The following is a 27,925-nucleotide window of genomic DNA, read 5'->3' as shown; positions in this document are numbered from 1 at the left end:
CCCTTCTTCCCTTTCACTCTCTCCCACCCTCGCACATTATCTATCTTCTCTCTTCCCAACTCTCAGCCGCAACAAAAATTCCCCGAACTACAGTACCCGGGGTCTGACCTGCACTACCAATAACCCAACCCAGGGCTGCTGCTTGGGGCATCGCCTCCCTGGGCTCCACTACTCCTTCGACCGCCCCAATCCCTCTCCCCGTCTCCTGCCAACTCCATCTTCCGACATCAACCATGGCTCCGGACTCGTGGTCCGAGGCCGATAGCATATCTCAACATTCTTCCATGTCGCATCAGGATGATTCGCTCGATCGTCAACTACTCCGTCATCTTATGCGCCGCTATGGTCGCGAAGGTGTAGCCCAGTTGATGGACGAGGAGGCAACCTCGCCTGCCATCTCTCGTGAGTGACCGCTTCTTTCTTGTCGCTAATCTCACCAAGTCGAGACTGCGTCTACCTTGGCCTCGTTGTCGCTAATTTCTGTATTCATCAGTCAACGATGGAGCCTCAGTCATCTCTTCAAGTACTTATTCCTCGGTAAAGTCCGAGGATGCCGCCAGTCTCTTCGATACCGCCAGCGTGCGAACCTTTTCCTCCGATAACTCTTCTGTCCGTGGCAGCATCATCTCCAATGTGTCAGCACGCACTGCCAAGCTACTTGGTCGAAAATCGAATCAGTCTACTCGCCCTTCTACTTCGCAGTCGACAAGTCGAGAGGAAGAGGCCTCGACGACCCCGTCAGGTGATTCCGCAACTCCGGCTCCGCACGCGCCCAAGCAAAAGGGTTCCTTCACATGTGGCTTCTGCAGGGAAGAAGACATTCAAAAGACGTGTACGCGTAAAAATGATTTGAAGCGTCATATCGAGGACTTTCACAACACCAACGCTCAGTGGTTCTGTCGTCATTCGGATTGCAACATGGTTTTCGACTGGCAGACGGCGTACAAGACCCATCTGAAACAGGCCCACGGTGGCTCTCGCATGACTCTCGACGAAGCCAAGGTGAACTTGTGTCCCCAGACCGTTTTTGCCTGTGGCTTTGAAAACTGCCCTCAGGTTTTTGAGGCTCCCAGCGACGACGATGCCGACTCGACCTTTAAGGAGTTTGTGGCTCACGTGGTGAAGCATTTCGACGAGGGATCCAACAGTGGAGAGTGGACATATTCTGGCAGAATGCGAAATTTGTTGAAGCAGTCAGGATTGGTGCGAGCTTGGGCGAGCTCTTCATGGCCCGAGGAGGAACGAAATCGTCTGCAATGGCATCCCCAATCCAGTGGCATCCTACGGAAACGACTCGAAACGCGGCATCTGGGTGATCTGCAACTCATGGTTCAGTATGCCATTGCCCTGGGTTCGGAGCCCTCTTCCATCACCAAGTACCGCGAGGACTTTATCAACCCCGTCAAGGACCAGTGCCGCCAGCCAATCCCAGGACACAAGTCACGAGCACCTCCTCTTCCACCTTCGGGTCCCTCTCCTGATGCCGACCAGTATCAGTTCCGCATTTCTCGGGGGACAAACCCCAACTTGGCAGCGTATCTGGCTTCTCAACGGCGTGTCTATGTACCGCGTCCTGGTCCAGTTCGCTCCGGTCGTTCCGCCCGACCACCTCGGCATACGATGCCTACGACAACGGCAGCTCCGGCGCCTATGCCGCATCACTTTCAGTATGCAAACATACCCCAGGCGCAGATGTACGACCCTCGGCAGCAGCAGCAATTCGCCATGATGCAGCAGGCCACAGGGGGTATTATCGCCGAGGATCTCCGAAGCCTTCGGTCTATCGCCAATAGCATGCCTGAACAAGACATCGACATGAACGATGCCGACATGATGGACGCTGGATTCATGCAGGAGCCAGCCTTTTCGGCTCCTTATGATCCCCAGAGTATGACGACCTCTGCGTCCGACGCTTCATGCCTTACTCCTACTACTCCTATAGGTCAACAAATGTCGTTTGGAGGCTATGATTCTGCATATGCCTAGATCACGGCGAGCGATGGATTTGGTTGACTTCCAGATCTGAATGCTTGTTCAGGCCGTCTATTGCCCTTGCAGTCATTCTAATATTGATACGCATGGCAAACATGAGCCTTTACTTAAAACTTAACCCACTCACTCAGGGACATGGTCAATGACAACTTGACCATCCTGCTCATTCCTTACTCGTTACTTTTCATATACGCAAGGTTCAAAAGATGGAGGGGGGACCGTCGGAGCGATATATCTTTGGGATTTTTCTTTGTCTGGTGGAGTCACTGCTGGGTAGTTTTACCCACAAAGGCCTATACTTTGCATTGCAGCGGATATGGAAGTCTGGCAACCCTTATACATGATGGGATGGAGGAGAGCTCGTGGGAGTGTGTTGAGATTTGATACCCCGAATGTGAGAGTAAGAGACGTTGTTTCTGGTGCCTTGAGGTGTTTTTTGATGAATGGAAAATAAGGATATACGATCGAGTATATGACATTAATTTACATGTGACTTTGACGTTGGCTTTGATGGTGAGGCTATGATCTGGGACTGTCATCCAAAGAGCTGTATTCGTGTATCGGATTAACAGTTAAATATTGGCATGTCTATACGGAACGATTAGACCTGGAAAGCTGTAGCATTCCATGGTGAATTAATCGGTAATGTTGTATATCAACCTGCTACTACTATGAGTTACCCTAGGGTAGCCCGTGTCCCAGAGCCTTAAGTCCGTGAGATATCGGCAACGGCACGGATAGACGGATGGGACATGATCGATACAGATAAGAGCAGTACTGTGAAGGTAAGAATCTTGGGAAACCGACAACGAGGCTGTAGCCATGAAAGTTCTCGTGGTTATGCCACCAACGAAGTTTGTTCAGTGAACTTTACCTCACGGTGTTTCTACAACGTCACTACTCACAAGTGGATTTCCCCCATCGTGCCCCAGTTAATTACAGCATAACCCAGTAGGAGCAATATTACAACAGCCTCATAGCTATGGATATCATTACTCAATACCTATCACTTTCAATGCCATGGGAGCCTATGAAGTCGAAATTCTCCAAGTCAGACGACAGTGTAGGGTAGCTGCGGTTACTGATGGGACCTGTAATCTCCGCACTTCGCCACGGTCTCCCCAGGACGCGATCCTCCCCCATCCATCCAGTCAGATGCTAGCAAAAGAACGAGGCTTCCTGTGAGCTGATTATCTACCAGGGGGAGCAAAGACCAGGACCAAAAAGAGGGAGATAGATGGTGCGGGGATTAGAGGGGGAACGGGCAACTAGGATGCCGGTTTTTGATAAGAAGGGCGTGATGCCATGTCCCCGTCAGAGGAGATACTTGCAGGCTTCCCCAAGATATCGACGTGAGAGGCTTGAATATGGCGCGGTTTAATCATCTCAAGTCTGGGGGGGCACGATGGTTTGAGTTCTTTTCTGATGTGCGGACAGGGGACGGAAGGCATGGTCTGGACCTTGGCCAGATGGTGGCATGCGCTGCGCTGGATCCATTACATAGCAACTCTGTCAACCTCGTGAGAAGTCGCTGTTTTTGGAGCAGCCTCAACAGCTGACGACAACCCCAAGCGAGTCAGACCTTGTCACGCGCTGGTTGGCTGAGAGCCAGAAAGAGGGTGAAAGGATCTAGCATATCGTAACGACACAACCAACCATTTGCGATGGCGTGCGGAGAGGACGAGGCCTCCGCACTTGGTCAAATGGCTCAAAGGTTTGGCACGGCAAGGGTGGCCGGATAGCCAAGTAGAGATAAGGCCAACTCGTTGGAGCCAAGCACCGCTATTGCTCATCACCCCCGCGAACCTAGATTGGGATAATGCCGAGAAAAGAGGCAGTGAAAGGATTACAGCAACAATACCATGCCTTGATCCTGGCTACGCGACTGGCTAGCCCCGGGTGTAGACTGCATGTAGCCAAGCTGGCTGAGTGGCTTACATACTACGCAGTAGTACTGCGTCTGGCTGATACCCGGGAGGATGGAAAGGTGCTCTGTTGGTGCTGCAGAGTTGGGGTGAGAAAGGGATGAAATGGCTCGGAAGGATGAGCCATGGAAATGAGGGGATGGTGACATGGTCTGAAAGGGAGGACCTGCATGACTTCCACGTGGAATGGATGAAGCAGAGTTGCCACCAGCAAGTCGAGAAACGAAGATCAACAGACTGGTGCACAGTGATGAGGGTGTTCTGACTCGTTCCAGACACGGGAGACCGACACCTCCGTGTTGCCCGCGAGTTGCGATGTGTGTGTCCGTGTGCCTTTTGGGAACAAGGGGTGCTGGGCTGCTGACAAGGGGGGGATAAGAGACAACAAGAAGCTGACTTGGGTATGCTATATCTGGAGGTAGTAAGAAGAAGGGTTTCTGGTGAGAAGCAGCGACTAAGTTGCAAGTAGTTTGCAAGCAGTTTGCATGTCGTTTTTGCACGTCGTCTTTGAGCCAACATCTCGTTGACTAAAGAGCCATCGGTTACTCAAGGAACGTCAAGTATCCAGTTCAGTTGGGCCACAAGGATCGGCGAGCGGGTGGGCCACGTGGGAGGGCGTTGAAGAGAAGGTTTCACCTGACGTTGGGCTGCGTTTGATGTTGATCAGTGCGAGGTGATGGAATGGCTTCCATTCGTGTGACGGCCTTCTTCTGTGTGATCCAGGGCGTTGATGAACTCCAAGACACTTGCAGAACAGTAGACGATTGATAGCAAAAGTGATGACGAGCATGTCATCTCTCCAACAGCGTTGTAGCGTGGCGTGACATTGGGCGGTCTCGACTCGTTTTGGTTTCCCGCCGTGGGGAAGCGATGGAGGGGGAGGCACGGAGGATGGAAGTACGGATATGGGAGGTAGTCTAGCCGTGATTCGCAACGGACATGATCCTTGGTGGGTCTTTTGGTCTTGAGCCCTGGTTGGTCCCTCAAGAGTCGTGGGTTTGCTGCCCGGTTGTGCTGACGTGAAAAAAAGCCAAGGGAAAGAAAAAACGAAGATCATGAGTGAGACATTGAGAGACTTGAAGCCTGAGCGAGCAACAAATCGGAAGTCATGGGGGGATGGGGAAGGAGGGACCGGGGCCCCGGATAGAGGAAGATGCGCAGGAAGGACCACCCAACAAACGAGCAGCGCAGGCACAGGCAGGCACAGGCGGGCGGACACAGGCAGGCAGGCAGAAGGCACCTACCTAGGTGGGCAAGGTAAGAAAGTCAAGACAAGGCAAGGCCAGGCAAGAGACAACCTTGACAACCGCCCGGTCGGCTTGAAAGGAAAAGGAAAGTGCAATGTGTGGCCAGTGTCACCTACTCACCTCAGTAACCACGTCCACTGCAAACTTGCAGGCTCCCTGAAAGGGAATGGGGTCACGCACTTTTACGAGGGCGACGAATCAATCACCTCTGCCGTTACCATCTCCATCCTTGTTTTTAGCAAGTCTGTTGCTCTGTTCTGCTCGCCCTTTCCCCAGCCTGGACTGGGGGTATCATCGTTTCATGCAGGCATGCCCGTCGTGTCAGAAGCCTTCATCCTTGGTGTGAAATGCAACCACGGACGCCGTAGGAGCCTAAGATACGAAGCGAGTACTAATCTAGGTCCCGTGCCAGAGCAGGAGACCAAGAGATCGAAGCCGTCCAATGCATCTTGCAGTCCCTGTTGTGTGAGTGGGTGTTCGTTCGTCCATCCGGCAGAGCATTCTGAAAGATGGATGGATTGATTGATTTGCAGGTTGCAGAAGGAAGCTCAGCTCGCTTTCTGGACGGAAGCACCGTAATTAACTGCATTTCCATCAAATCTCATCTCGGTGATCATCAGGCGTGAGATGCATCTCGCAGCCAGCCACACTCGTCTCTTGTCAATCTGCGACACGAGATCCACCACTGGCGAAGCTGAAGAAAATTTCCAGAAGAAAAAGCAACAAGCTTACAGCGGCAGCCAGAGGCTGCTTCCGCTGGCGCAGGCGCAGAAGCCCAAAGGAAAAATAGAACAAGCAAAAGGAGGCGTCAGCCAGAAGCAACCTGCACGAAATAACACAAACAAGAAGCAATCAACCCGAGATGCATCTGGTAATCTGTCATTTCCCGACTCCGGGTCGTTCGGTTGTTTCTTTCTTTTTCTCGTCCTGCTAGCAGCGGATGGCGTTGCTTCCTACCAGGTGGAAGGATCTCATTGACCGACTCATCAACGGCGCATCTCGAACGTGTCTCGTAACGGTTTTATTGGAGATGACCCGTAATCCATCGAGTCAAATCAGAGAAACGTCGAGACCAACAACCATTGTGCAGAAATAGCATAGCTAGCAGTTGTTTGCCATGTCAAGCGAAGCGAGACGGGGCCAACAGAGAGAAGCCCTGCCAAGAATTCACTCCTCTCACCGTCTTCTACACCACGACATGCTTCTTCAGTATATTGTACGTACGAGAATAACGCATAGCCAGCGCCACACGAACCACTCACGCACGCCAGCATCCACATTCACCGTCTCGAAGGAAAAAAAGGCCACACTCGCCGTCGTCGCCAGGGTTTTGCAAGGGGACCTTGGAGTGGCTTGGAGTGGGCTTGGCGCACCTGGCTGAGAGCTTCTGGCTTGGGTCGTGTCATGACCCTCTTACGCAGCCAATGCCATGCATTGCTGGCCCTCCAGCTCCGCACCAGAAGTCTCGGCAGCGCCCTTTGTCCCCTCATGCTCACACCAACTCTCGCCTTGGTTCGCTCGACCCTCGATCCTCGCTGATTCGGCTCGCAAGCAGACCAAACAGACGTCGGGCCCTGGAGCAGAGGCCAGAGATTGGCCCATCGTCATTTCCCGCTGAAACAGGGTCGTCTGCTGGCCCGCGTCCAGCCAGAGAACTCGCTGATGAACTAGCAGCACTAGCAACGCTAGACCCTCTCGGGTTCACGTCGTCTTGGGCACATGTACCTGCTAGGCTTGCTCTAGGCTCTCGGGGCACTTGCTCTCCGTCCGCATTCTTGTTTCGTCGGCAGGGGTCAGTCCATTGTGGATGTCGTCGCTGCAGCAGTGCGTGATGACCACGGTGGGCCCTCTGGTCTGCTCTGTGTGTTGCGTGCGCGCCTTTTGAATCAGTTTCGATTTGGTCAGCGCAATCTGCCTCTGTCCCCAGTGCGAGACCCGGTACTCGGCAGAACCGACTCGATGCTGACTGGGGATTGGACGAAGCCTGAAGAGAGAGATGCGACAAGGCAAAGAAATAACGCTAGGCTGGGCGTGATGGGGTCGTTTCCCAGTTGCTTTGACTAAGTGACTGACTGATGATTGACTGTTTTTGGCGTGTTCGGGGTCACAGGTCACAGCGGAAGAGACGATACGGGGTGCTCAATCAATCCTTTGCGTTGCGTTGCGTCGCGTTGCGTTGCGTCGTGTCGTTCCGTTCGGCACTTGGAAAGGGAGACAAGCAGGGCCATGCTTTCATGCTTTCATGCTTCAATGCTGAACCACGCCGGCATCAGCACGGTTCGCCGCCAGCCAAACCCTATTGCTGAGAACCCCGAGATGCTGCGGCGCAATCAAAACGACTGCGCACAGTACCAAAGCCTAATCGTCGCTCGGCTGTAACGTCTTCTAGAAGAACGGCAGAAGCACCTCAGGCCGTAGGGGTTACGGTCACGGCTGCTCACCGTCGCGACTCGCATGCTTGGGGCTGCAGGGGAAACGAGGTTCAATTTGCGGGCGCAATCACGACTTGCCAGGGGGAAGGGGAAGGCTTGTTCCGTGGCCTGCGAGTCGATCACTGAGAGTCGGGCATCACGGGTCAGAAATGTTCTGTTGGGAGGCTTATGCCATCAGTCACAACTAGGACTTGTTCGTCCACTCCGACACTGGCTGCTGGGCCACCACTGCCCAAACAAGGGACATGGCGACGGATTCTCCTCACACTATCGAGGATCCAGCAAGGCGCCCCCCAAAGAGGCTGCACGCCGCCTGCTGCGCTGGAGGGGAATGGCTGAGTGTTTGGCCCTATTGAGTGTGTGTGCGCGTGCGCTACGAGTGACTGTGGCATCGGTCATGATGGATCACTTCGTCCAAGGCAAGGCACGTCATCTGGACATCGTACTCGGGGCTCATGAGATTGCCGGCACCCGCACGATGAAGACAAGCCCGCAGCGAGACCCTCCCCGAGCCGGCTTCGAAAAAAAAAAAGAGAGAAAAAAAGCTTCTTCTGCAAATGACGTTCCTGAAACGGCGTTGGTCGTATACTGGGGTCCCCTGTCTGAGGGAGCAACTAGTCGAGGAGCTAGCTAGGACATGGGTTAGCCAACGTGGGCCGACCAAGCGATTCACTCCGGCAAGCCCGTTATAATGTCTCACGCCGCGTCCAGGATTCGATGAAGGCTTCTAGAAGGGTTTCCTCTCTCGTGCGTCTCCCCTGTTCCCCTGCCTCTTGGTTGCTGCGCTGCGTACACTCGCCCCGTCCGTCTCCCCTCGCTTCTTCTCGCCCCTCCCATTGTCTCTGCCCTACCCTTTCCTGTCTTCCCGTCTTGGAGCAAGGGCCTGTGTCTTTGATTGACTCTTGTCTCTGGTTTAATCTGCCTCCTCCCGCTACCTACCCGTGCCTGCGCTCAAACCCCGTCACACTCAAACCTGTCCCCTCCACATCCATTCACCACAAACCACCCTCGACTGTGTCACGACTCTACGACTCGACTCGACTCGACTCGATCCTCACTAATCGTCGCGGGCTGGCGATTTCCTCTCGTTAAACTCACCTCACGCATTTCCTCTTGTAGCGTGCTTACGAGTTCGACTTCTGCAACGACCTACTAGTCTCAGCCGCACAGCCATCCTCTTCGCTCTCTCCGAAGGACTCCTGGGATCGATCCGCCACCGCGCACACGACGCTTCACTTTAGAGCGATTAATTCTCACCTGTACCGCCTGCTTCGAATAATACTCGCCTGGAGCCTCATGCGAGTCTCATCCCCGACGGCTGCCTCCCGCACTTGACACACATCTAAGACGGCAGGCCCTCCGTTGCTGACAGCGACCCTACTCGCTGTAGATTTTACATAACAAGCGCTGAGCGCGCATCAACGTTCTGTCGATTGACACGGACGTTGTGCACTCTTGCTATAATGTTTCCTTTCCAGGTTCAAGACGATCAAGCCGTTAGGCCTTTGAGTGAAGACGATCAGCAGATCCTTCTGGGTCTGGCCCGTCGCTATGGTGTCTCGAGTCTCGTCTGCGCTCTGAGCGGTCTGGGCACTTCATGTGAGTTTCTGTTGGATAGTCTATGCTGTGACTTAACTGACACACGGTAGCCCGGGCCTCGACCTTCTCAGCGACCACGCTTCTTAGCAACACAAGTGCTCCCTCATTGACATGGAGCAGCTCTGAGGCTTCTCACGCTCGATCCGATGCCGCTTCGATACGCACCCAGTCTACATGGCAAGACACTTCTACCGACGTGCCTTCGATTCATGAGGGTGAAGTCGGCAAAATTCCTGACCGGACGTGGCTCGACTCGCCCAGCCTCATGCAGTCGCCTATTCCCTCATGCGATGTCACCTCTCACCCCTCGCCTCGACATGTCGCACCGACTTCCAAGAAATACCAGTGCCCCATGTGCTTTTTGGACAACAACCCCGTGGGCTTTGGTCGCAAGAGTGATTTTAAGAAGCATCTCTACAACTTCCACGGCTCTGATGTGACATGGCTGTGCAAGACGAAGGGCTGCCACCTCTCTTTTGCTACTGAACGTGCCTACAGCACCCACGCCAAGGAGACGCACCGCATGGACGCTCTCCCCAACAGCTCTGCCAAGACAGAGTTGTGCCCTCAGGTTGTCTTTGCGTGCGGTTTCGCCAACTGCAAGGACCGTGTCTTCGAGGCCCAGACCAACGACCAGGCGTCGGGCAGCCGAGACAAGTACTTTGAGCACATTGCGAAGCACTTCGAGGACGGTTTCGACGTCAACAACTGGGAGTACAAGGCTCAGTTGCACAACCTCATGCGTCAGTCCAAGGTCAAGTCTATCTGGAAGACATGCATCTGGCCTAAGGAGAAGAGGCAGCAACTCACATGGCGCCCACGATCCTCTGGTGATCTCAAGCGAATGCTCGAGGCGCGCCACCTTGGCCAGGATATCTCGACTCTTGTTCGCCTCGCCTTCATCCTCGGTACATCGCCATTTACGAACCCCAACACGCCACCTCCTAGCGAGATCGATCTTCAGTTCTCTCTTCCCGTCCGATCCGAGTGCTTGATGGACACCGTTGGCCATGCTGATGGAGCGCAACCCAAGATGGAGAACAACGTTAATAACACACCGCCGGAACCCGTTGTTAAGCAGCAACCACCCACACCTCAGGCGAGCACGTTCCCCAACCGAAGGATTAAGCAGGAGACTCGACCTACGACACCAGTGGACGGTATTCCCGAGCCCATGATTCGAGACGACATCGCAGCTGGTCCCCATCCTGGAACGCCATTCCCGATCCCCAATGAGCACGTCTGGCCCATCGATGCACCCAAGTTCGCCCCTGACCAGATGAACACCTTTGCCGATGCTTCGATGACCTACATCTTGCCGGGACAGGAGCTTCCCCAGCAACAATGGGCAGACATGAGCGGCATCCAACAGTTCCCTCAACAGGATGAGGTCATGACCAATGTCTACATGACCCCTAACCACAACCAACCTCAGTCTGCTCGCCCTGCCACACCGATCCCATCAAAACGACCTGGTTCCTGGGGTAAGCGACTCAGCCTCGAGAACCTTCGCCCTAAGAAGAAGACCAGCGTATACGGCAGCCCAGCATCCAGCACCGACGCTGTACCCCCCGTGCCACAAATGTACGCTGAGATGATTCCCACGTCCGTGCCGGCTGGTTACGAACTGCCCATGCGGATGGGCCACCCATCACAAGGGTACACATCAAACCCAAATGGCTTCATGCAGCAAGCACAGATGCAGCAGCTCGGCTCACCGACGTCCTTTTACCTCGATGATGGGGACATGAGACTATAAGGCGTTTATCATATCATTGGAAGGAAAAGCATTTAGCATCATGATTTCAACATTTTTGCTTCAACGTTTTATATCTGTACTAATATCTGCCCTTCATGGGACAAGAGGAGGACAGGAACGTTATGACGACGGGATACCCATCCTCTTGGATCTCTGAGGAGACCATCACTTGTATCTTTCTTTTTGTCCATGTTTTACTGTTTCGGATACATTACCAGCATGTGGGACCGACACATACACACCCCCTTTTCTTTATATGTCTTTTCTCTAGTCTGCATTTCTTGTTTTTGAGATACCACGGTGTTGAAGAAGGGATGGAACGAGAGGAACGAGGCCAAGGCCTCTCTACGGGTCTTTCTTTTTTTTGCAGTACATTTTGGCTTGTGTTTCTGTGTGAATATTGGCATCTTTCGGGACATCATGCGAGGAGGATATACCGAGACGGGCAGATACCCCTTTGTGCCAGTTGAGGAGACATGTACGGGAAGGAATTGATACCTGGTAGATAGGTGGTGACGAAGAGGTGGGAGGGAGAGCATTAATGCGAATCTTTATAAGATTACTTCTGGTGCATTCATGAACGTGACTGAACTTAAGCATTTGATGATAGAGCCAAATGATTAAGTATAACATGGCGTGTCATGAATTGAACTTTGTCTGGAGGTGCGGAGGGATGTTTGTCTGGAGTTGGTGAACTTGGTCAATTTTGTGGTGTTTCCAACTTCTCAAGACAGACTCGGCGCTTTGCAACGTCACACCAACACTTAACATTGGCTGACGTAGACTTGGAGTTCTAATTTAAGTCAAGCACTCATGAAAGAGAAAGTCGTCGTTGGTTTGTTATGTATGAATATTGTTCCGCCAGTTACCCCTATTGATGAAGCCGTTTAATTACCTGGGCAACCTTTCCTAGTCCGCCAACTACTGACCATTGGGAGTATTAGGGGCGCTTAAATCGCCCATCCCGGTCAGGAGGAAACCCAAACATGGAGTTTGCCCTCCTCTTGGAAGGTATCTATGCAAGCAAGTGTGTGCTAAAATGACCTACTCTAATCCCATGTTCGGTCTCCATTCTAGATGGCCATGGCACTCACTGACCCGAAATACATTCGTCTGCCTCAAATGAGAGATCTTCATTTGTAAAACTGGATCCGAGACTATTAGACCTCCTTTATGAGGTTCAATATATGTCAAATGTCTGGTAGTTTGGTGCAGTTTGGTGAAACTCTCCGCCCATGATGCCGTCGACATGGGCGTCCCCAACAAACGTATACCCCCCTTCCTCACGCGGTCGCAAGATAATTGGCACTTCGCACCCAGACAGAATAGTGACAATATCACCAGGCTGCACGAGAACATGCCCTCGTCCAAACATGGCCTTGTTCGTTTTGAACAGAGTCCTCCCCACGGTGTAGTAGAGGATGTCTTCTGGCCACTCTTGAACGATATGCTCGAGCTGCTTCTGGGGAGTGTCGAGATCTAATCGGACAGTGTTAAGATATAATGGGCCGTTGTTGATAAACTCTTTCTGGGACTCTGTGAGATGCTCGGAGTCAAACTGCCCCTGACGCATGATGCTGCGAACCAGGAGCCCTACATCACCGTCCATCCAATGGTGATAACGATGATAAGAACCAGGTTCTCCATACTGCCGACCGATGAAAGTGCGCCAGACGTAATCTTCGGCTGGGCCTGATTCTGGTCCAAGATTGGCGAACTTGAGAACTGATGCTATGAAATCCTCGACGAGGTCACCGTAGGGGATGCCTTTTCGGAAGCTGTGTAGATCTTTCGGGGTCTCCATGACGTCGGTTATCGTGGAGACGTAGCATCCAAAGCGTCTCAAGACCCAGGGACTCTCATCGTGAGCCATGTTTTCCGATGTTGGCATACCAGAAGTGGCGTTGATATAAAGGCCAGCGTCCTCTACCAAAGTGCCCTTTTCTCCAATCTCTCTCCAATCCGGGACCCAAGAAGGAAGACCATCGAGGTTCTCAGCTCTGGGGGTGACGTATTCTAAGCGGTAGGAGTTTATACCGGCATCTTGTTGAAGAAATGCCTTTGTCGCCGCGGTAAAGACCTCGGCCATGGACTTTGTATAATCAGCCCGTAGACCCAACTCATCGCCGTCTTCGATGACACCCAGAAGCCCGAATATGATGTCGCGCGGGTCAGAGGCTGCGTATATTGTATGATTCGCCCTGAACGAGAGACGTAGGATCTCGGAGAGCCGGAGTGGTCCTGTGCGCCAGTACTGTCTACGTCGGCGGATGAGCAGCGGCAGGATCCAGTTCCAGGCCCATTCGAAGCCTATTCCCCCGTTTATGCGGCTTCCATGACGTTTGTCGAAGACGCCGCAGTCCCATAGAGTCATAAAGGTCGATTGGAAGTGCTCGAGGGAGGTGGTCTTGGTGCCACACATGATGAGACCGACTCTGGCGAGGGCAACTTCTTGGACGATCCATATGCGGTGCCAGTTTTCCTTCTTGACAATCTCGGCAAGTCCGTCGATCAGAACACCCCGAGGGACCTTGATCCCGTCAACCTCCTTCGCGGCTTGCAGTCCTGGATGATCCAACAGGCCATACATGTACTGGGCCAGCCTTACGGCCGGATCTTCATCAGAACGACCAAAGTCCTCACCCGATACGCGACTCCTAAAGTACGTACTGACGATGCCGTTTTGATAGGAGCCTAGTATCTCCATGGCGTTCAATTCGACAAGCGTTGGTCCGATTTCAGCCATGAACTCTATCGTCTTGTCGGTGGCATCGGAACCTGGGCCGAGCCACATGTAAACACACTCGGCGCGACTATAAACGGTCCGCATCTCTTGAACATGCCACCCCTTCTCCTCAAGGTCTGTCTGTTGGATACAGATTGAATCGATCCAGATCCAAGAGCGGAAGCCATTCTCACGCAGCTGCTTCAAAGCAGAATGGAGACTGCGACCAACTGGAAAATTTTGGCCGTTGAGGGTGATGTCGATTGTTTCGGAGCAATCGCCCCAGACGTAGGAGAGAGCGTTGAATGTGGTGTCGTTCATGGAGGCGTGGCGCAGTTCTAGCTCAAGGTTTGATGTGTCACTTGGACACTCGATGAAGCGCACGAGGCGGATCTCGGATTTATGCCGGTTGAGGGGTGAATAGACAAACATGGTTTCATTGAAATGAAGTTATAGCGGGTTTGAGTTGTTGTGGTTGGTAAGGAGAGTTGAGGATTTGGGTGCTGACGCTGCCTGGAGGTGGGCGATCCTCCAGACCCATGAAACCCCGTGGTTTCTAGGCGCTTAACCATTGTTTTTTGCACCAAACTTGGCCCAAGAGGCATGAATTTGCATAATGAAAGAAAAGAATTCTGAAGTTCTCCATATCCTAGACTGATTGCAATTATACCAGCACCAAGTAGATCAAGTTCGAGTTCTGGCCTGGCGTCTTCAAAGGTGGACAGGCAGACGGCTGTCCCCGCAGAGCTTTGCACGTGCCGGATTACATGGCGGCCAATTAACAGGCGGCAGTCGACGGGTGACTTCACGCCGTTGTGGTTGCTCTGTTAACGCAAAACTATCATGGGACTTCACTGCACTTCACGGATGACTCTGGTGACCAATTTTTGTGTATTGACAAATTCTGAAAGTGTTGGGACTTGGTGTTTGTGCACGAATGAGGTGCTCTGACATGGTCAAGTTAGGATCGTAGGCTGGGAAGAGTCAATAGGTGGATGGATTTGGTACCAGTTGTTCCCCTTTCACTTAGACTCACCAATTAGGACATGTCCCCTCCCTATTATAGAAAACCTATTTTGATATACAAGAGATTAGTAGTTAACATCAATTTGTTGTTCAATTATGTGACCTTCTGTCTCGTCACTGACCCTCAATGGCTCCTCACTTTAGAGACTAGCACGTCCAAGATCCCAACACATTCCCAATCGAAGAGCATTACTCAAGGATGAACATTCTCGAAACATCCCATGGAACTGGCTTTGATGTGGTCTAGCTGCGCCTGAACTTTGACAGGGGATATCGACTTGTACGAAGTCTATCTTGCATATCTTTGGTCTTTTCAAGAGGCACAGGGGTCACGCTGGACATCCTCTCCCCCCAAGTTAGATCTTGTATACGGGGATATACGGTATTGAGTTTTCTATCTTGCAGATTATTGTGCTCAACAACCTCTATCCTATCACTCTGCCTGCTTCTTCCTGACGGTGAAGAGTCATGGAGGGAGTGTTGAGATTTCGAAATATCCATCTGTTTCCATAGAAGAAAACCTTGACTTCTGGTCATCTATATAATCCCGTCCTCCTGCTATGATTTCCATTCTTTCTCTTCTCTCCTTCACCATCAGTTCACACACACTTTATCTCAAGAGATTCAAACAACAACTTCCAACAACCCCTTCTCAATTCCCATCAACAATCGACAGCAGTCTGTCTTGAACTCTCAAGACTTACACTCTTCTCAACTTCTCCACAAAAACATTCATCACATCAATACTCGACAATAATCTCGTTAACTTGTCGAGATTCATACCCTTCTCATCTTCTTTCAACCCAACAACCAAACAAGATGCCTTTCCGTTTCTCCTCCCGCCTGGCCAAGAGTGTCAAGGCCAAGTGCCGCACCATCTCTACCCAGTACGCCGACTACCGCCGCAATCGAAAGATTGCAAAGTCCACCAATTCTCCGGTGGCACAAAGCCCCCAACCACAACATGGGGCGGCCAACCCTGCTTGGCAGGGCGAGCCATACCGGTTCGCCAACGACCCTGACGACTGGGAGAAACACCTGTCGTCAGAGGTCGAGTCCGAGTATGGCTCGGAATATGGCAGGGAAGACAGCATCTCGGTCCAAGAGGAAGACTTGAGATGCGAATATGATGTCGACGCTTTTATTGACTGGTGGCTTTATAAATCTTACCTTTTGAGGCAAGTTCGACCTGACTCCCGACTCTTTGATAAAAAATGCTAATAACTTTTGTAGATTTCCTCCTCCAGCATTTTAGGATGCCAGACTGGCGTTAAGGTCCTTTTCTGAGGATCTCAACTTGCGTTGGGCGCAGTCCCCTTTGAGTTTAAAAGTGTTTGTTGAATAAGGAGTTGTTGGTTGCTGGGGCAAAATCGAAGTTTGTTTGATCATGGGTTGTTTTACTTTTATCTCTATGATACCCTTGGAGTTAAATAGTGTTCTAATGGTATGCGTGTTTCTTTCTTTGCTTGTATTAAGCTGGTTATGGCATATTTCAATATTCAACGTTGGGCCTTGGCCTATTGTGATTCATCATTCTTCTGCTTTCCCCATTGTGATACAAGTAAACTTCCAGCGTCAATGTGGGACGTTACAGAAGTTGGTATATCTGATACCTCATTTTCTCATATCTCTACAATACAAAGCTCTATATGTCACGACGTTTGAAATGCTCGCAATAATAGACTGAAGGTCGTTATATCAAGGAAGCCATACTCTCACCTGCATGAAATGGCCAAGGTCTTAGGCTGCTCGAGCTGCTCGAGACGTCTCTGACACAATGGAGCGTAATGATTAGCATCGAGACTTCATTTCAATGTCTGTGGAACCAGCTCCCTCTGCCATGAAACAATCCATCCATGCCTGGTTGGTATGGCCGAAGTTGTCTGACGTGATCGATTGCTCGTTCTTTGGACTCATCTAGCTTACAATACTGGTGGCAGGGAATCATAGTCTCCTAATAGCCTCGTGGGGGATGTGTGGTACTGAATCTAATCGTAGCCAGGTAGATGGGCATTTTCTAGCCAAACTCGGGCCCTTAGTATTTTGTGGTTGAGTTTTAATATTGGTACGTGTTGATGACTCTGTGTTTTTTGCTCTGAAGCTGATGCCCTCTCTAGAGTTGCCATGATGATCAACAATAGAAAGCAGAAGAGGGGGAAGAGCATCAGCAACAGAAACAGTTCAAATGCTAATTCGAGACCCTTTTGATAGACTTCGGATTGCAAGGCAAGACAAATGATCTCGGGATCAACTGGGCTCAATCGATCAAGCGCCTAGTCCTCGCCAGGTGCTCCAAGCCAACCAAGTGTGTTACAATTGGAGGGATCTGCAGCCCTCCATAACTGTGCCATAAAATTGCCTGAAGAATTTCGCAGCCATGGCATAGAGGGCTGAACTCACCGCTTGGGAAAGAAATACTGTCGTATCCTGTCAGATACAGACACCTTTACGAGAAACGCCGTCATCGGGCCTCAACGGGCGCTTCGCATGTGGCTTGCAGATCCGTCAGAGACAAGTGTGGCACCGAGAGTTGATGGCTGATGTGTGGATGGTGAGTGTAAGAGAAGAGACACCGATTGAGACACTCAAAATTGGCGCCATGATGGTGAAGTACTCATTTCCTGGGGATTGGCCTCGCAAAGCTTAAATAGGGTCAATATGAATGTTGAACGGATCAAATACGGGTCCTGCGCAGGGGATTAAAGCCAACCATGTCTGGGTTACATTGAGGTTTCCCTGCACCGGAATTGCGGGTTGGGATGCTTGAGGAGGGTTGCGAGGCGAGGGTGCCGTGGCGGGGTAATATCGCAAGCTGTCGGGACGAGTCATAGAGGAATTGATGACCAGAGGGCGCAATCTACAAGCTTCTTATATCGTGTCGCTATCAGTCCGGGGTCGTGATGACAGGTTGTCAGAGTTGAGTTTGTGGGGAGCATCGGGACCAAAAATGATTGCCGAAAGGGGAATTCAGGGACGTGCTACTTTTATTTTTACTTTCACATGGTGACGGGCAAAATCCGAGATGGCATCGAGGACAAGAGGAATTGCGGTAATTGCAAGGGTCCGTCGCTTGAGATGAGACACGTGATCCGGATGCATCATAACGAACCGGGCCTCTATGGCATCGCAATGTCAATTGAGAGCGACCAGACGTAAATTTGATGGTCAGTCAGGAATTGCTTCAAGAGAGACACAGAAATACCAGAAACAAGTCGCCGCATGCAAACATGTCTGAACTAAAGCAAGGAGGGTATGGAGCTGCTGCAGGAGGAGGTTCCCCGCCACATGTGTTCCGAGAGGCCAACATCACCTTCAGCATCTTTCCGCCGGCAAAATCAAGGTGAGTCAACGGGTTGCATGTCAATTGACCTGAAATGACCTGAGCAGGCGAGACCTCGAGCTGTACATGTACGACTCATCCGACTTTTGTTCCCTTGGCCCAGCTAAATGCCAGCTAGACCAGCTTCTCTCACAATCCAGCCAATCCAGGCGTTCGTGCTAGTGGCGATATCGGCCATTCATATGAGTCCTGATTGGCCCGCGCCCCCCGATCCGCCCCCTCACTGGTGGCTCTTCTGGCCGTTCTGGTCTGGCGCCTCCGCGACTGGCCCGTGCTCCTGGTTACTGCCCTGAGCAGTACCGCAAGCCGCCCATGTTTTCGCTGGGGGAAAGAGTCACCATCACCCAATCTGCGCGGCACCTACCCCACACCCACGCCGGTCCCACCCCGGCCACCGGCCGTCCGACTTGCTGTGATATTTTTTCCCGGCTCCCCTCTGCCTCTGCCTCTGTCTCTTTTTAGCGAAACAGACTTTTGACTCTTCACCTCTTTTTTTCCGTCGCCTCCCGGGTTGTTTCTCGTCATATATCTCCCTCTTCGCTTCTCGTCGGGCTCTCAATTGATTCTGCTTCTGAATCGTTGACCTCCTAGACCCCATCTCCCCTCTACCCTTTGAGCCCTCCTCGAGCCTCGTGGCTCCTCGACTCACCGAGCTCCAGCTCCTCCTCACAACCGTTCGCGATGCTCCGAACACGCCAGGCCGCAAAGGCCATCCGGGCCGTCGCCCATACCCGATCATTCACCACCACATCCGCCATCGCAGCTATCCAGACTCCCAAGAAGATCACCACCGGTCAACGGAATCAGACTACTTCTGCTCCTGCGTGAGTCGCCAATTCCTGATTGCGCTGTTGCGATTGCCCCTCGTGTCCTGTTTGCCACTTGGACTGGGGTAATATTACCCCAATGCGCACATCGAGTTTCCACCTATTATAATATGCATATACTAACATTGCGACTGCAGACCAGCTCGCGATATTCCCAGCCCAGCTTTCAATGCCGAGAAGAACCAGAGCCATGTGCAACCTCTCGTCAACCCCCGGAAGAATGACATGGATGAGTCGTATGCTACCTACACCGTCCCTACATATCCCGAACGCAGTCTCACCAGGTTATAACAGGTTCATTGGAAAGACTGGTGGTGAAATCTTCCACGAGATGATGCTGCGCCATGGCGTGAAACACATTTGTGCGTGTAACCACTTCCCGATACCGCACATAGTACTAACATGAGTCACAGTTGGATACCCCGGTGGCGCTATCCTCCCTGTCTTCGATGCCATCTACAACTCAAAACACTTCGACTTCATCCTCCCCCGCCATGAGCAAGGCGCTGGCCACATGGCCGAGGGTTACGCCCGCGCTTCTGGCAAGCCCGGTGTTGTCCTCGTCACCTCTGGCCCTGGTGCTACCAACGTTATCACTCCCATGCAGGATGCTCTGTCCGACGGAACACCCATGGTTGTTTTCACCGGTCAGGTCGTCACCTCTGCCATTGGCAGTGACGCTTTCCAGGAGGCCGATGTCGTCGGTATCTCCCGAGCCTGCACCAAGTGGAACGTGATGGTTAAGAATGTCGCCGAACTTCCCCGACGTATCAACGAGGCCTTCGAGATTGCCACCAGCGGACGCCCTGGCCCCGTCCTCGTCGATCTTCCCAAGGATGTCACCGCTGGTGTCCTCCGGAGAGCTATCCCCACCGAGACTGCTCTGCCCTCTCTGCCCAGCGCCGCTTCCCGCGCCGCCATGGAGGCGAGCAAGAAGCAGCTCGAGGCCTCCCTGAAGCGCGTGAGCAAGCTCGTCAACGTTGCCAAGAAGCCCATCATCTATGCTGGTCAGGGTATCATCCTCTCCGAGGGTGGCCCCGAGCTGCTGAAGGAGCTGGCTGACAAGTGCTCTATCCCTGTCACCACCACCCTCCAGGGTCTTGGTGCCTACGACGAGCTCGATGAGAAGTCTCTGCACATGCTCGGCATGCACGGTGCTGCCTATGCCAACATGGCCATGCAGGAGGCTGATCTCATCATTGCTCTTGGTGCCCGATTCGACGACCGTGTCACTCTCAGCATCGCCAAGTTCGCCCCTGGCGCCAAGGCTGCTGCTGCTGAGGGCCGCGGTGGTATTGTTCACTTCGAGATCATGCCCAAGAACATCAACAAGGTCGTCCAGGCCACCGAGGCCATTGAGGGCGATGTTGCTACCAACCTGAAGCAGCTCATGCCCTTCGTTGACGCCAAGACCATGGAGGACCGAAAGGAGTGGTTCGGCAAGATCAACGAGTGGAAGAAGAAGTGGCCTCTGTCCGACTACGAGCGGGCTGAGCGCCAGGGTCTGATCAAACCCCAGACTCTGATTGAGGAGCTTAGCAAGCTCACAGAGGACCGCAAGGATCAGACCTACATCTCCACCGGTGTCGGCCAGCACCAGATGTGGACTGCCCAGCACTTCCGATGGAGACACCCCCGATCCATGATCACCTCTGGTGGTCTGGGTACTATGGGCTACGGTCTGCCTGCCGCCATTGGCGCCAAGGTTGCCCAGCCTGATGCTCTCGTCATTGACATTGACGGTGATGCTTCCTTCAACATGACCCTGACTGAGCTCTCCACCGCTGCTCAGTTCAACATTGGTGTCAAGGTCATTGTCCTGAACAACGAGGAGCAGGGCATGGTGACACAATGGCAGAACATCTTCTACGAGGACCGATATGCCCACACCCACCAGACCAACCCCGACTTCATCAAGCTGGCCGATGCCATGCACATTCAGAGCCGTCGCGTGTCTAAGCCCGACGAGGTTGTTGACGCGCTGAAGTGGCTGATCAACACTGATGGCCCTGCTCTGCTGGAGGTCATCACCGACAAGAAGGTGCCTGTCCTGCCCATGGTGCCTGTCGGATCTGGTCTGCACGAGTTCCTTGTCTTTGACGGAAGTAAGTTAACCTGATATCACACTATGAGACCAAATAGATGCTAACAATCTCATAGCCAAGGAGAAGAAGAGACGCGAGCTGATGCGAGAGCGCACCTGTGGTCTGCACGGTTAAGACCCTAGGTTCTCATCAGGCTTTAAACCCGCTTGATCACTAGCCGCAACCCATCTGATACCATATTCCCTCATGTCCTTTTTTATTCATTTCATTCTGCTTGCGGAGTTTAGCTGCTTTGCCGGCGGGCAAGCCTACTTGGGTTCTACGAGGATCGACGCCAAAAAAGACCAAAAGTTGGGAAGGCTGGATTACACAGGGAAGAGGATATACATGTGCAAGACAAGACGAGGCACATGACGCACTGGAGCGTGCGACAAAGAGAGGGGGAAAAGACAGCAGCAGAGAAGCAATGCACGCCAAGGGCCAGGAGGGCCGTGTTGTATATACCACGTAATGAATGCTGTGCACGACTCCATATTTGGTTCATTGACTGGTGTGCTTTTCGTGATCTCAAGTCACACTCTGTGACACTCATCCCAAGGCGAGAGGCTCATCTGGAGCTCACAGCTTCGACCCCAGGTTCACATGAACTGCCTTGCTCTGGGTATACGCATCCAATGCATATTGTCCAAGTTCCCTCCCGATTCCCGATGACTTGTAACCGCCGAACGGAATGCCAAAGTGTGAGTCTCCCGACGAATTGATCCACACCATTCCCGCTTGAAGTCTGCGAGCGACTGTATGAGCCCTCGCGACCTTTTCAGTGAAGAGGGCAGCTGCCAGGCCGTACGCGGTGTCATTCGCCTTGGCGACGACTTCGTCGTCGGTGCGGAACTTGGCGATTGCGACGACGGGCCAAAGATTTCGTCGCGAACAATGGCCATGTCTTCAGTGGTCTAAGCAGGTTAGCCATCATCCAATTATAATAAAGCATTTGAGTAAACTTACATCGGCGAAAACAGTGGGCTCGAGATAGTATCCCTTTGACCCCGTCTTTGCGCCGCCGTGCAGGAGACGTGCGCCCGAAGTCTTGCCCTGGTCGATGTACGAGAGGATCTTTTCGTACTGGGTGCGTGACACCTGAGGACCTTGCCAGGTATCTTTACCAAAGGGATCGCCAATCTTTTGGTTCTCCTTTGTCACTTCTACGAAGCGCTTGAGGAAGTCTTCGTAGATGTTTTCGTGGACGTAGATTCGCGAGGTTGAGGTGCAGACCTGGTGTTGTTAGTTATAGTGTGAGATGGATGGGGGAGAACGAACTTGTCCCATATTATCCATGATGCCGACGTGACACCATTTCACAGCCTGCTCCAAATCGGCATCCTCAAATACGATGCTGGGACTCTTCCCGCCGCATTCAAGGGTAATATTCTTGAGGTTATTAGCCGCCGCCTTCATGATGGCCCTCCCCGTCGCCGTGCTTCCTGTGAAAGCGATCTTGTCAACGCCCATGTGGCCGGCGAGCGCTTTACCCGCCACAGAGCCCAGGCCTGGGATGATGTTGACGACGCCGGGGGGGAGGCCGGCTTCAATGATGAGGTTGCCAAAGTAGATTGCTGAGAGGGGGGTTTGCTCGGCGGGTTTAAGGACGACTGTGTTGCCGCATGCTAAGGCTGGGGCGACCTTCCAGGCCAGCATCATGAAGGGGAAGTTCCTATACTTGGTCAACATCTCATGCTTCTCCGCGATGGTTCATGTAATGAGTACCATGGAATGATTTGACCGCATACTCCTAGAGGCTCTTGGAGCACGTATGCAAGCTTCGCCGGCGAAGTCTCAATCGTCCGACCGGTGATCTTATCAGCGGCACCAGCATAGTATCGAAAAACGTTGTAGGATTCATCAAGGTCACCCTCCAGCGCCGCAGTGTAGGTCTACCAATTGTCAACTCACAACTCTTTTCTTTGTCAATTGGGAGTGTATACCTTGCCATTGTCAAATGCATCGATGCTTGCAAGAAGCTTGCGATCACGATCAATCAGCTCAGCAATCTTGTATAAGATCGCACCACGATCGACGGCCGCAAGTTCCGACCATTCACCCTCAAAAGCACGACGAGCTGCATCTACAGCTTTGTCGACATCCTTTTCCGAGGCGCCCTTGATAGTGATGATTTTCTCATCAGTTCTTTGTCTTCGTCAGCAAAGATTGAGATATGGAGGTGAGTGACGCACGCTGGGTTGTACACGGTAAAGTCATCACCCGTCGCGTCGACAAACTTGTTGTCGATGAACAAGCCGGTTGGCTGCTTGTACTTGAGCCCGTTAGGCAGCGAGATTTCGACGGTTGAAGCCATTGTTTATCGAGTTTATGGAGCGTGAAAGGAATAGAGTCTTCCCCGCTTCCACGGACGCCTCTTTGTGAGGAAGGCTGATAAGACATTCTGACGTAGAGGTGTGTGACACGGCGAGGCGGGGTTACAGGCCGGAATGTCTCTTGGTAAGTACAGTGCTGATAGGTTGAGAGGATGTTTAGGTTTGCTTCCTATATTGCAGGACTACTGATACAGAAGGGGATCATTATTTCATCCCTTTGTGTTCTTATGCATGAGAAATGCTGCATATTGTACTCAGTGTCTTGGGGATCGCTTCTCTACGCGCGGTGAGAGGATGACAGAACCGTAACCTCTCACCCGTGATGCTATCGCATGATCTAATGCTCAGGGTAGGTAGTCTCATTATAATATCTAAGAAAAATAATAACGGTCATCATAAATGCATCATATCTTCTATGTATACGATATCTATTAGACGCTTTCACCTTATAAGACCCTAGAGCAATCACATCTTCATCGCGCAGTTAGGTACGAGCTGTACGGCCAAGCCTGGATGGATGGTTCGCACGCACCCGGACGTGAGAAAACTTGAGACACCAGAATGTCTATTCTTCGCAAAGAGTACTCACATAATAAGCAAATTATATACTAAATAATAGATAAAAATAAAGAATAATATCATAAATCTTTGAGTATTTTATTTATTTATTATATTTAGGGACCCTTTTTGCCCCAGAAGACAGAGATTATGGACGTAGTATCTCATGTTTTTCTACGAACGCGTGGCACGCAAGGCGACCTTGCCAGCGACCAACACGTCGGGGCTGAGGCCTCACCTGCAGGCCGTGGCTGTCACAGCCTGATTCCAAGACACATAAACCCGGCTCCCCCCCTCCACCATCTTTTCACCCTTTCTGACCTGTTCATCCTCATTCTCAGCTGTTCATCATCGCACCGAACCAAGCAACACAAAGTCCCGAGCGAGCCCGAGCCCGAGCCCGTGCCTCGAATCGACTCGAAGCCAAGGGCACCGGTCGAAGCGAGCCCAACCGACCGAGACAAGATGGGAGACGCCCTCGCCATCGCGACCGCCACAACACAATTCATCGAACAGACTGTCAAGGTTGTTCGACTATGTAAAAAGGTTTACGATAAGGTGCAAGATGGGCCTGAAGAGCTGCGAGCCTGGAGGTCAGAGCTCGAACAGCTTCAGACCCTCGTGGAAGGGATCCCACGGGCAGGTGACCGTGGGGCTCCGGCCTTCGGGAGTGAACCGACCATCATCAAGACTATTCAAAGCTGCGCATCCGTGAGCACCGACCTATGTGAAATTTTCGATCGGTTCGATTTCCGTGCCTCAGACCCTGTCGGCCGAAAAACGTGGAAGGCTATTGGAGGCCTCGCCAAAGAGTCAGACATCCGAGACTCGTTTACACAACTCGAACGCTTGAAGAGTACGCTGGCTCTACAGGTCCAGGTAATCAGCTCGTAAGTGATTCCGGTGATCGGCCCTTGATTGTGTTTGTACCTACTCAAAGCAACCCAAACCCTGTTCCATCTTAAACTGAACCCTAACTTGTCAAATCCTAATCTTCACCTATCCTAAACCTAACACTAACTTGTTAAATCCTAATCTTCACCTATCCTAAACCTAACCCTCAATTTCACCTATCCCTTGGCCCATAGTATGCAAAGAGTGATAAATTCATTGCCTAAGGGGTCGGCTTGTCTGCCCGCACACAGGCCTGCATTTCTACCTTGTCATGGCTTGACTGACACAGAACAGGCGCGAAAACCACCAACAGTCAAGCCAACTTAACCAAGTGATTGAGAAGGTTGACGAGATTAAGAACTCAACTCAGACTGGAACCGAAGAGGAGCGTTGCCTCCGGGCATTGTTTGTCACTGATCCGACAAGTGACCGAAATGCCATAATCACTGCCAAAGGCAAGAGGACCGCCGGAACTTGCGAATGGATCATCTCGACCGAGGGATACAAAAGCTGGGAAAACACACCTGAACCAAGCCTTCTCTGGATATCTGGCCCTCCTGGAAAGGGGAAAACGTTCATTTCGATCTTTCTCACTCAGCATCTGAAGGCCAAGGCCGTCTCGTCTGGCGGTACCGTCATCTATTTCTTCTGCGACAACAAAGTGTCGACAAGAAACACCGCAGTCAATATTCTCCGTGGTATTATGTACCAGCTCATTCAAAGCCATGAAAGATTACTGCCACTTCTGTTAGGACATTGGAAAGTCCAACAGGGCGGGCTGTTCTCCGAATCTTCATTCGAGAGCTTATGGGCCATCTTTCAAGCAATGATTTCAGCCCTGATCGATACGCCAATCTACTGTGTGCTTGATGCGCTTGATGAGTGCCCCGAAACGTCTCTAGAACCACTTTTATATAAACTCAAGGAGCTGTTCGACGCGGACAACAGGGCGAGACACAAGGTCAAACTCACTGTTCTGAGTAGGCGCTATCCTGTATGTCTTCCTGAGGCACTCGGCACCTTTAACTATGTTCGACTGGACGGTGAGGGTCACGACATTGAGTTGTACATTCAGGACCAGGTCTCAGCACTTGGCGCGAGAAAGGGCATTCGCGACGCCAACTTTCTCAAACACATCGAAACCGTTTTCCACGACCGTGCAGAAGGCACATTCCTTTGGGTCAGCTTCATGGTTGCAGATCTCAACAAGAAATCGGCCCGGGAGATTGAATCTTCCCTGCACCAGCTCCCTCGCGGTCTCGACGCAGTATATGAACGAATATTGGATCAAATCAAACTTGAAGATCAGGCAGTGGTAACTAAATTGCTGGCCTGGATCACCCTAGCTCAGGTACCATTGTCAGTCTCGGAGCTTTGCGAGGCGCTTCGGATCGAGGGCACAGAATTCATGAATCGGGAAAGCGTGTGCCAGAGTTACATTGAAGCCTGCGGCCACCTACTTCAATTTACTGAGATGGATGATAACAGATATCTCGGCTTACTCGGACCGGTGAATGCGAAGGTTGAATCGTTGCCACGAGTGACCGTTGTTGGTTTCGTTCACCAAAGTGCAAAGGACTTCATGCTTTCAAATTCATCGCGTTCTGGGATGACAAGATGCCATGTGGATGGGGATCAAGGTCACCTGACCATTTGCCGACGTTTGCTTCAACACCTCATCCAGCAAGTACCTTCTCATGAGTTATTGGGGGAGTACTTGCCACTTGAATCTTATGCTGCACTGTACTGGTCTGACCACATGAGACAACTGGACAAGACATTAACCCTCTTACTCATGAGGGAAAATAAGGAGTGGTTCACCAAGAAATCTGGCATTAGGGATGATGTGCTAAAGTACAAGCGTCGATTCGACTCGTACGGAGTTGGGATGCCGCTTTTGCATCTTGCTTGTTATTTGGGGCTGTACCATGTTGCCGAACATCTTCTTGATGGAAAATCGATCCTTTCTCGACTCCAAATGCAACTGGCAGTCGACAAAGTATTCAAGACATGGCGTAGAGGAAACCAGACTCCAATTTACTTGGCAACCGTCGGGGGTCATGAACGAGTTGTGTCACTGCTCCTGGACCGTGGTGCGGATCCTACCAAGCCAACTGGCTTTCTCTTTGGAACCGCCCTTGAAAATGCCGTGAGGAGGGGAGACATGGGCGTCTTTCATCAATTGGCGAAAACGAAGAAGGCTCAAGCAATGATTCAGTGCCAGGTACGGCAACAGAACGGCAACGGCACGGACAACCTGCTACATCATGCTGTGGAATCTGGAAACGAGGACCTTTGCAGTGAACTAATTGAAAAGTACAAGTTCAACGTCAATATCACAACCGTATTTGAAGGGTCGCTAGGGGCACCTCTGGCCATGGCCATTGCTCGGGGTAATGCCCATCTTGCGCAGAGGCTGATCCAACGCCACAAAGCTTCGACAGGCAATCACACAATGCTCCTCGAAGCTGCTTGCCTGGGGCTTCGATCGCGCTCCGACATTTTCAGCTTTCTTGTTGAGGAATTGCAAGTAAACATCAACGCCGTGGATGACAATGGGAACACATTCCTTCATCTCAATACATCTCAAATCTTTAGACCCAACCCGCTGTCCATGTTGGAAATCCTCCTTGCCCTGGGCTACAAGTTCCACGGGGTCAACAACAAGAAGGAAACCCTTCTTCACTCTGTATTTTCCGCACCTAGACAGCGGTTTCTCAGCGATAAAGAGGGGCTAACGTCGGTTTTTGCATTTCTTGTTGGAAGAATGGGGATTGACGTCAACGCGCAGGACCACGATGGGCGAACTGCGTTACATTTAGCGGCGAAGGATCAAATCCTACATCTCTTGGAGGGATTTTTGGGGCCCACCGTGGAATTCGCGGCACTTTTGGATTATGGGGCAGACCGCACTCTTAGAGATAGAAATGGGAAGACGGCCCTAGACTACGTCCTAGACCGCGAATTAACCCGCTCATATGCCGAGGAAAAACACAGGATTCTGTCGGATACAATTCGGAACTACTCAACGGTCCCGGAAGTCCTGATGTAGGCACGAAGAGGGTCTCTCCAGAGTGGTTAGGTTGGTTAGCGGCAAGTTGTTGGAATATGGAGATGATTTAGCGGGTTAAGATATCGGACTTTGGTATGATGGACTAAGAATACTTTTGACTATATCCTATCA

The 27,925-nt window shown here is 51.8% G+C and overlaps 7 protein-coding genes across 7 annotated transcripts; 5 read left to right on the top strand and 2 right to left on the bottom strand.

Moving 5' to 3' along the window:
- Positions 1-233: 233 nt before the first annotated feature.
- On the top strand, positions 234-2,497 carry NECHADRAFT_69902 (uncharacterized protein; the record flags this gene model as incomplete). Its single annotated transcript, XM_003041047.1, has 2 exons — positions 234-402; positions 494-2,497. The coding sequence occupies 2 exons, from the start codon at positions 234-236 to the stop codon at positions 1,984-1,986; spliced, it is 1,662 nt and encodes a 553-aa protein (XP_003041093.1). The 3' UTR covers positions 1,987-2,497.
- A 6,409-nt stretch (positions 2,498-8,906) lies between these two features.
- Positions 8,907-11,512, top strand: NECHADRAFT_69901 (uncharacterized protein). The gene is made up of 2 exons (XM_003041046.1): positions 8,907-9,195; positions 9,246-11,512. Exons 1-2 carry the CDS (start codon positions 9,060-9,062, stop codon positions 10,952-10,954), a joined length of 1,845 nt encoding a protein of 614 aa, XP_003041092.1. The 5' UTR covers positions 8,907-9,059; the 3' UTR covers positions 10,955-11,512.
- Positions 11,513-12,134: 622 nt separating this feature from the next.
- NECHADRAFT_81314 (uncharacterized protein) lies at positions 12,135-14,111 on the bottom strand (the record flags this gene model as incomplete). Its single annotated transcript, XM_003041008.1, has 1 exon — positions 12,135-14,111. The coding sequence occupies one exon, from the start codon at positions 14,109-14,111 to the stop codon at positions 12,135-12,137; it is 1,977 nt and encodes a 658-aa protein (XP_003041054.1).
- Positions 14,112-15,524: 1,413 nt separating this feature from the next.
- NECHADRAFT_81313 (uncharacterized protein) lies at positions 15,525-15,992 on the top strand (the record flags this gene model as incomplete). Its single annotated transcript, XM_003041045.1, has 2 exons — positions 15,525-15,887; positions 15,939-15,992. 2 exons carry the CDS (start codon positions 15,525-15,527, stop codon positions 15,990-15,992), a joined length of 417 nt encoding a protein of 138 aa, XP_003041091.1.
- Positions 15,993-19,016: 3,024 nt separating this feature from the next.
- Positions 19,017-21,448, top strand: NECHADRAFT_61644 (uncharacterized protein). The gene is made up of 4 exons (XM_003041044.1): positions 19,017-19,108; positions 19,167-19,234; positions 19,286-20,977; positions 21,033-21,448. Exons 1-4 carry the CDS (start codon positions 19,098-19,100, stop codon positions 21,089-21,091), a joined length of 1,830 nt encoding a protein of 609 aa, XP_003041090.1. The 5' UTR covers positions 19,017-19,097; the 3' UTR covers positions 21,092-21,448.
- Positions 21,449-21,489: 41 nt separating this feature from the next.
- Positions 21,490-23,270, bottom strand: NECHADRAFT_94167 (uncharacterized protein; the record flags this gene model as incomplete). The annotated part of the gene is made up of 8 exons (XM_003041007.1): positions 21,490-21,541; positions 21,585-21,701; positions 21,731-21,870; positions 21,923-22,189; positions 22,235-22,628; positions 22,682-22,848; positions 22,900-23,101; positions 23,149-23,270. The coding sequence occupies 8 exons, from the start codon at positions 23,268-23,270 to the stop codon at positions 21,490-21,492; spliced, it is 1,461 nt and encodes a 486-aa protein (XP_003041053.1).
- A 727-nt stretch (positions 23,271-23,997) lies between these two features.
- NECHADRAFT_100770 (uncharacterized protein) lies at positions 23,998-27,793 on the top strand (the record flags this gene model as incomplete). The annotated part of the gene is made up of 2 exons (XM_003041043.1): positions 23,998-24,737; positions 25,036-27,793. The coding sequence occupies 2 exons, from the start codon at positions 23,998-24,000 to the stop codon at positions 27,791-27,793; spliced, it is 3,498 nt and encodes a 1,165-aa protein (XP_003041089.1).
- Positions 27,794-27,925: the final 132 nt, after the last annotated feature.

The sequence above is a fragment of the Fusarium vanettenii genome (assembly GCF_000151355.1).
Source record: "Fusarium vanettenii 77-13-4 chromosome 6 genomic scaffold NECHAsca_53_chr6_3_0, whole genome shotgun sequence".
Lineage (NCBI taxonomy): Eukaryota > Fungi > Ascomycota > Sordariomycetes > Hypocreales > Nectriaceae > Fusarium > Fusarium vanettenii.
This window is presented reverse-complemented; position numbering and strand designations above follow the sequence as displayed.